The sequence below is a fragment of the Rutidosis leptorrhynchoides genome, chromosome 10 (genome assembly GCF_046630445.1).
Source record: "Rutidosis leptorrhynchoides isolate AG116_Rl617_1_P2 chromosome 10, CSIRO_AGI_Rlap_v1, whole genome shotgun sequence".
NCBI lineage: Eukaryota > Viridiplantae > Streptophyta > Magnoliopsida > Asterales > Asteraceae > Rutidosis > Rutidosis leptorrhynchoides.
The window spans coordinates 150,041,971-150,050,507 of record NC_092342.1 but is presented as its reverse complement, the minus strand read 5'-3'; the positions used below and the strand labels follow the sequence as shown (position 1 = coordinate 150,050,507).

The window sequence follows — 8,537 nt, the reverse complement described above, 5'->3', positions numbered from 1 at the left end:
AGGGAGGAGGAGTATCACTAAAGCTGATTTCAGGAGGATATTCAGACTTCCTGTTGTGCAGAATGCTACTGCTTTTCCTGCTACTCAGCAAATGATGACTTCTGTCTTTGATCTTGGTTATGTTGGAGCTACCAATGTTCCACCAGCTAAGTTTCAGAAGAAATATCTGCACTCAAGGTGGTATGTGATCTTCTCAATCATCAACAGATGCTTGCTGATGACAAGGAGTGGATCCGATAGCTTGACTGTGCCAATGCTGAAAGTATTCTACTCTTTCATAAGAGTAGAGGCTCCTGACAATGCTGAGCTTTTATGGGATCTGGTTCAAGCTCAAGTTGATAAGTCAAGGGGTTCATACATCCCTTGCGAAAGGTTTTTCTGTATCTTTATCCATGATGCTATAAATGCTTGCAGAAATGCAAATATATTTGTACCAGGTACACATGGATTACAGATGAAACGATTTGGGGAGCTGAAGATGAATACCCCGATGGTGTCTGATAATCAATTCACTGCGCCAATTCCAAATTGGCTAGTGAGGCTAGATGAACCCCAAGACGCTCGTATGCGTTCTTATTTTGAGGCTGTAGGAATACCTCTTCCGAACCCGGTACAACAAGAACAAGTTGAACCCGCCGCGGTTCCAGCCCCAGAGGTTGTAGGGGAACATGTAGTTCAACCACCCGGGCCAGCTAATCCTCCACTTAGGGTGAACCTTAAACGATCTAGGGTAGCACACCAAGCTCAACCCGTGAGGATCAGGGAACCTAGTCCAACTAGGATTAAACGAACCCTTTCCATAACACCCGAAGTGAGCAGTGACACCGACACTTCAGCAACAGCATCTGAATCGTCTCCCGAACATTCACCTAAGAGAACTCGATATATACCTGATGAAATGATTCAGACTCCGCCAACCCAACGAGTAACTAGATCTAGGACTTTGACACCTATCGTCCGCCAAACAGTTACTACTACCGTTGGTGATACGGACCAAGACCTAGAACCAATTAGGTCACCCTCACCCATCTCCGTATCACATCCAATAATAACAGTAAGACCTACGCTAAATGAAGCGCAAGTTTCGGTAGGCAAGAGATCTAAACGCACGGATGGTAAAAAGGCCACTAAGCCCATCCAATCTAAACATGACTTAATAATAAATCCTACAAAGCAAGGTGCTTCGGCATCTAAGGAAGTAAAGTCTTCCTCTGCAGTAAAGTCTGCGTTGACTCAATCGATTGAGGAAACTCAATCATTGAAGTCCAGAACGGCCGAAGGGGAGCAGAAAAGTCTTGAAAAGGCACCCTGCGTATCGGCTGGAAATCCTCCTGTGCCTCAACGTACAACAGGGTCTCGAGGTCCGGCTTATCTTGATGAGGAAGAGCTGCCGCGTCCCATGGAAACGAGTCAACATGACAATCCTTCGGGATATTTATCAGACTTCTAGCAGACTGATCCCTTGATTCATGAAAGTGATTCATTGGATCAAACCACTTCTCTTCCGGATTCTGAACCTCAGGGTCTGGAGGAAGAGTCTTTAACTGAAAGAGATTTACCACCTCATGGTATATCAATGATTTCAGGAGTCGGAGATAGCAATATATCTGTGAGAGCTAAACCGACGGGTAGTTCTGCTACTTTGTCAGAGTCCCATGAGACCAAAGTCATGGAGGCGGATGCTTCGAAAGAAACTTCGCCGGTGACAACTCCGGTTGTTACCCAACCTCCATCAGAAGGGGATATCACGAATCTGACTAGTAGTATGTACAGCCCTACATATAAGAATAATACCGTACAATCATCCTTACCTGCCCTCACGGTAACTCATACACTTCCATCGACATCGCCTTCAACAGGTACTGCTGCTGCTGCTGTTCCCATTGTTACTTTTCCATCATCACCCTCTCGTTTACCACATTTCTATGATGCTTTGGAGCAAGAATATTTCAGTCGTATGTTTTCTAGAGTCAATCTTGATGTTCTTCGACGTACTTCGCTTCAAGCATTGTTTCGTGCTCGTGTTCGATATCCACTTACTTCCTGCTCTTCTCCTTTAAGTCCTCACCGTGATGATGAACATGACGATTCTGATCCTCAGAATAGCCATGAGGGGGAGATAGGAGTAGATGGAGAATATCTATCGGTGAACATTTCAACCAAGGGTGGTGATGTGAGATCTTCATCAGCTTCACAAGCTCAACGAGTTCAGACGGAATCAGAAATGGTTTCTGTACATGATGAAATTAATGATAAGGAGCCTGAGAAAGTTATAATTCCAATTGTTCATAAAGAGGCTGATAGTGGACCAGTAGATGAGGATTTGAACTTAAGTGATTTTTATCTTGAAGAGACGGATGATGATGGGGTTGTCATCTTAAGCAAGTTATCTTCAGTATCTTCAATTCCGGAAGATGTAGAGATTGTAGATGAAGGGAATCCTGATCCAGTAATAGAAAGTGATGATGAAATGGATTCTTCTGATGACGAAGAAGACAATCTTTATGTTGATCCAAATGAAGATGATATCTTTGATCATATTGAAGATGATGATGTTCCAAATGATGATGCAACAAATCCTACTGATCATTCATCGAATTCTACACCTTCATCGAGTTCACATCCAACAAATGCTAATGAAAGATCAACTTCTGGTACATCTACATCAAGTGAAACAGTAAATTCCAGATTCAAATACAACCATGGAATATTCTTTAAGTATCATGAACAAAGATTGTTATTGGGAGTTGAACATGATTTTATAACGTTACGAAACACATTCATCGAAGAAAATGCTTACAAGATCTTCCGCATCAAAGATACACCAAGGAGTAAAAGGTTTACTTATATAGGTTCACGATTGCTTCCAGCAAGTGAAAGGAATTGGTATGAGTTTATGTGGAGGAAACATATCAACAAAGATGAAGATGATTTGTGGCTTCAAAGAAAATATCGTATTTCAGAAGTGTTGAATATTGCTCAAGTCGGAGTAGAGATAAGTGAAAAAAAGACGTCATCAGTCAGTTCCATGTTATAAGAGAAGATGAGAAAGAGTACAAGTTCACAGAAGCAGATTTTCATAATCTTGATATGCTTGACATCATTCACATCTACAACTACCTCAGTATCATCACCATTCGACCTTTTGCTAAAGCTCAAGCTTTGGAAGCTGTGAAAAGATACATGATGGAGACAATTGAACTGATGAGACGTGAAGATTTTCAAATAGGTCTCGAAGCAAATAGGAAAAAGATTCGAATAACTTGTCCGAATCAATTTACAGAGCGAATGAAGGATATGGGGATGTTTCAAATGCAATTCGAACCAGAAGGGTTTGTATTTGTAAATTCTCAAAAGGAAAAGGTGTTCATTCGTACTGAAGAGCTGAACAAATATTCAGATGGAACACTTAAGGCTGCACTGAAGTATCTTAAAATTCGTCAAAGCAAGGTTGATGACTTTGATACAAAAATGGGTCTTGGAGAGTTTATAAAGCATATCAGAGATCGTTTAAAGCTCCGAATCCGTACAAGACAGTTTGAGATTCTTCGTGGCCAGAGAAAGAGAAGGTATTTCAAGGAAATGGATGAATATCCATTACATGAGGGAGATCCAAGAAAAACGTGGGGAGTCTGGAAAACTTCTAAGCAAATTTCAGAAAATCAAGTAGAAGTTTCAAAACCAGATGGCTCACGATGAAAACTAACGTTTGGACCTCTCAAGATTTCACAATAGGATTATATTGTAAAGTTCACATTTAACACTAAGGGGGAGATTGTTAGGACCCCGAAGTTGTATAGTGTTAATGTGAATTAAGCTTAAATGAAGGTTCCTTAGAAGAGGGCTATATAAGGAACCTATGTAGTCCTAATTAGATAGCCATTGTATTGTAACTGAGTTCTAGAAGCTGTGGAATTTAATTTGTACCGATTCTCTCTAGTACCGAGTCTCCTTATATACCGAATCTCATTCTATCTTATCATTTCTCTCAATCTCAACATGATCTGACCTATCAAAATTGTAGAGATATAGGGAAAATCCTTGGTCCAACATATCCTAAAACTTTAGCTCCAATCCAATTTTTGGATCACTTTATCCGGGGTTAGTCCGACCTTATTTTCCATGCATTTCTTAGAGCTTTTGAGTATGCCAAGTCGCATTTATGATTAGCTAGTTACATGACTATATCATTTTGGCTATGATATTTACACAACGAGTTTTATTTCTTTCTTTTTACCAAAAAAACAAACTTGTATAAATAGAGTGTTGAGAAATTTTCATTCAGAAATGAAAGAGTCGAGAAAAACGATACTAAGAGCTTAAAAAACTAAACTAAAACGAAACACATCATGGAGCCATTGGTTTTATACATCCAGCACAAAAGTACTTCATCAATGCATTTGTTACAACACATTTATGCATATTACTTGGTGTATGCGTTTGAAATATATTACAACAATTATATGTGTACGCAGATAAATTAAAAGTATAGTGTAAAAATCACTACCCATATTTATCCTTTATATACTATTTGTCTCGCCAGAATGTGTCGTATGATCCCTCAAAAACGACATCCCCAACCATATATATTAGTGGCAACTGAAATTAAAAAAAAAAAAACCTAGCACCCACTCTTTCACCCATTCTTCCTCCCGACCCTTCCATCAACTCTACTTTCTTTTCTCTACACCTAATTAATCTTCCCAATTAACAAGCAACTTTAATTCTACGCGAACTTATTAAAGCATCTTCAACAGAATACACCAACATTGCTCAATTCCGTCAAGACATGTATTGAGAAGAAACAATTATACTTATAAAAAAGACTGTTTTTAGACGGGCCGTCAGCTACCTCAAATGCACAAAGGTAATAAAAATAAAAAATAAAAAAATAAAACAGATAAAATAAAAAAAATTGATGTGAGAATATATGGATACGTATATATACTTAACATACTCTTCCATTATCGGTATCAAACCAATTGCGATTCATACAAGCTAGATCATCTAGTTGATGTGTTAGGCCAAAAGAAAAACTTTAAAATAGTTTATTCGTTTTATTTTGTCAACATTTCTACTTTCATCTTAAAACTTAAAAGGGTCTTGTTCATTGGCGAAACTAGTAAGTGTGTGTCACTTGGCCCCAGTGAATTTAAATATTTTAGTGCAAAAATTTTTGGATTTTTTTATTTTCCCTCATTGATTTTATTGATTATTTTTTTTTTAACATCAGTACGGGATCACCCAGGGGACTTAACCACCCACACGTTCATCTCCCTACAGTTTCAAACCTGCCCCCAACTGCTGTTCAGGAGGAAACCCAGCCCAATCTGAGGGCATGGGCGGTAAAACCCCCCCTCCCCCACTGCCCCGCAACGCGATGTGAGGAAGGCACCCTTGGGTGGAATTCAAGGGTAAATGGGCAACCTTGTGTGCAATGTTGCACCCCAGGGGAGTCGAACTTCTGAGAGAGGCAGACCACTACCAACCTCAAAATCTTCGTATTTTGCCTAAAAACTTCTATAGTTTGCTTAAATTTGCCCCAAATCCTCCATTTTCTGCCCAAAAAAAATCGCTACGTTTGTAAAAAAAGATTCGCCCCGGTGAAAAAAGCTCGTGTCTCCGCCACTGGTCGTGTTTATGGTAAAAGTTGCTGATCGGAACTTGCTCTCACTTTTATCTTTAGGCAGGTAATTTACAAATTAAATATCTCGAAGATGAGTATGTTACTTATTAACTTTGTCCCAATGTATTATGTTTGCAATTCTAAATCTTAAGTTATATTATTTTACAGTAAGTTGCAGTCAGAAGATTTAAATGTATGGGTCAAGAGCTGAATTAGGGCTACAATACATAAATAAAAGAGTTGTTGCCCAACGTGAAAACATAGAAAGTTTAGGTAATAAAGGAAAAACTGTGTAATATTAAACTTATTCCTGCTTTAATATCCAATGATGAATACATATTGACTAACAGATTCTTATATGTATATATATGCTGCTTTATGCCTTTGTAACTTCACATTTTTGTTTTCTGTACAATGTTGATTTCAGCTGCAAGTCAACTTGTAGTGGTAATTTTTACAATGTTTTCGGTGTCCAGATGACGCCATTAGAACTACAATAGCTACAACAAACATGGATAGCATGCCTACAAGTAATCCATATGTTCTCTTTGACGATTTGCGGTATTCGCCAAAAAACAGCATTCCCCAAAAGGTAATCACAAGTGGAAAAGCCTGAAATGAAACATGTACATATCGGTTGTACACTAGAATAATGCATTATTTAGTTGTACCATAAAGTACAACAAATTTCTAATAACCATCAGCTTATAAAGACTTTGAACTAACCTGAACTGCACCAGCAGCAGCATAACCAGCAGCTTGACCTCCCATAAACTGGAGACCGTTCCCAAAACCGCACAAAAAACCAGCCAGAAACGCCCAACCTCGCCCATCCCAGTCCGACAAATACGCCTTGATCGAAGATGTAGGCAAGTTGAACAAAGGGCGGTAAAGAAATATAATATTTAAAATTAGACCGATTACAAAACACGAGCAAGAAAAGCAGAAAAAAGCTGTGTAGACACTTAAGTATGGGACCCCATAGTCCAATGTATGCCATTGATCATTCGTTGCAAGATTAAATGCCGGTGAAAAAAGAGAGAAACAAATTCCAGCAAATAAACATAGGGCTAAACCAATCAAAGTGCTTCTTCCAAACACCTTGATTGATCTTCGGCTCTCAATCTCGATAAGAAAATTAGCAGTCCCTCCTTTAGCTTTCGCTACTTTGAGAGATCCATTTTCCAAATCCTTTCCTGAGGATTATAAAAAAAAAAAAAATTTAAAAATAGTCATGAACCATCATGTTGGTTGCTTGACGAATAGACTATGAACCTAAATGTCAATGTTGTACACCTAGGTTGTTATGAACACACGAAAGTTATCGTCACAGGAGCATATGTGACAAGATTAGTTCACTCGTGAGAGAAAGGTCTGTCACACTTGCGGATGAAAGTCAAACGCACGTGTGGGAATCTCACGCGTGCGAATGGACTTCATCCATACGCAGCGGCGGAACTTGAACTCGGATACAGGTGGGGCGGGTGTAAATTTTTTTTAAATATTTCATATTCAGCAGGGACGAACACTAAAAAAAACCTTAATTTTTAGTAAATTTTTTTTTTTAGTGTACAAATTTTTGTTCCGTAAAATCCAGGGTGGACGGATACCCACTTTGGGTTACCCTATGTTCCGCCTCTGTCCATACGTGTGAGTTGACAGTAGAAAGCAATTTTTGGGGTTCATGCATTCCACCCTCTTCAACTGCGGCTGAAGAGGCTCCAGGGTGATTTCATGTTCAAATGATTCCTGAAAAACCCATGTTTCATTGTTTAAATCGTTTGTATACATCGTGTAATCGTTCCTCAATCAATATAAGCATTCAAAAAGCATGTCATTGAACATGAATAACTGAAAATTCAAGTGTTCTTACTTGAATTCGAGTTTGTTCCATTACCCGTTGATCTGTCATGTACCATTTGAACCATGTCATTTGAACCAAGTCCTAGTTTATCAAGTTTTAGTTTATTATCTTTGGCATCGGATGTATGCACCAATGAACCAAGACAAGCAGCAATCAAGAAACACGCTACGCCTGGGAAAAGTATTTCGGCTCTGTTGATCTTGTCGTCTAGAAAGTAGTTCGAGGTTGTACCTATTGCCTCATGAAAGACATGCTAGTATGATCAAAATAATTATATTTCTAAAATGATAATCCCATCTTTGAACTATAAATGATGTTAATGTGATGATGATACCTATGATAACTGCAATACTTGAAGTCATCACCTCAGTTACTGATAAACCAACAAATGCCCAGGCATATTGTGTCGACAGAGTTCCTAGACTTAAAACGACCCCACCAGCCATTGCAAACAAAACACTTGGCCAATTATTCTGCAACAACACATAATAATCCACATTTTACAACTCAAAAACACATATAAGATTGCACCAAGGCATTTAGTTACTTTCAGTTCATGATGATATTTACCTGAGATAGCTGGACTATAAAGTTGGGTTTACCATCATTAGTATGTCCTAATTCCCCAAACGTAAAAGCAATTATGACAGAAGCTAGAAGATTAGTGATTGTGTAATCAAGATAAGTGTGTTGAGGTAGCCTGCCACGTCGTTCTAACAACGTTAAAATGGCGGGCCATGTTCCTAGAAAAAAGAGTGCAAGCAGCATACATGCTATAGCTCCTCCTCTGCTTTCTACTACATACATCCTAAAGCCAGTAAATTTGATCAAGAAATGAAACTTGTAGATTACCCTGAACAAAATAACAGAAAGATTAATGGGGTCTTGGGATTTTATAAAATCTTGAATGAATATAAGAAGTTATGATTTGTGAAGCTGAGCTAATCAGTTAGTCAAACTACAAAAGAGACTAGTTAATTACCCATCATAATTTTGAAATATAATTAGCATCAAGTTGGAACCTTTAGGAATCTTGAAAGAGACTAA

The 8,537-nt window shown here is 38.5% G+C and overlaps 1 protein-coding gene across 2 annotated transcripts; it reads right to left on the bottom strand.

Annotated features, from left to right (window-relative positions):
* Positions 1–5,875: 5,875 nt before the first annotated feature.
* Positions 5,876–8,536, bottom strand: LOC139873345 (ureide permease 1-like). 2 transcript variants are annotated; one of them, XM_071861272.1, is made up of 6 exons: positions 8,473–8,536; positions 8,061–8,343; positions 7,825–7,963; positions 7,500–7,721; positions 6,353–6,822; positions 5,876–6,238 (listed from the first exon to the last, which is right to left on the bottom strand). In XM_071861272.1, exons 1-6 carry the CDS (start codon positions 8,499–8,501, stop codon positions 6,050–6,052), a joined length of 1,332 nt encoding a protein of 443 aa, XP_071717373.1. In that variant the 5' UTR covers positions 8,502–8,536; the 3' UTR covers positions 5,876–6,049. The 2 variants fall into 2 exon arrangements, with proteins under 2 accessions (XP_071717373.1, XP_071717374.1); XM_071861273.1 differs by having other exon boundaries at positions 7,524–7,721.
* Position 8,537: the final 1 nt, after the last annotated feature.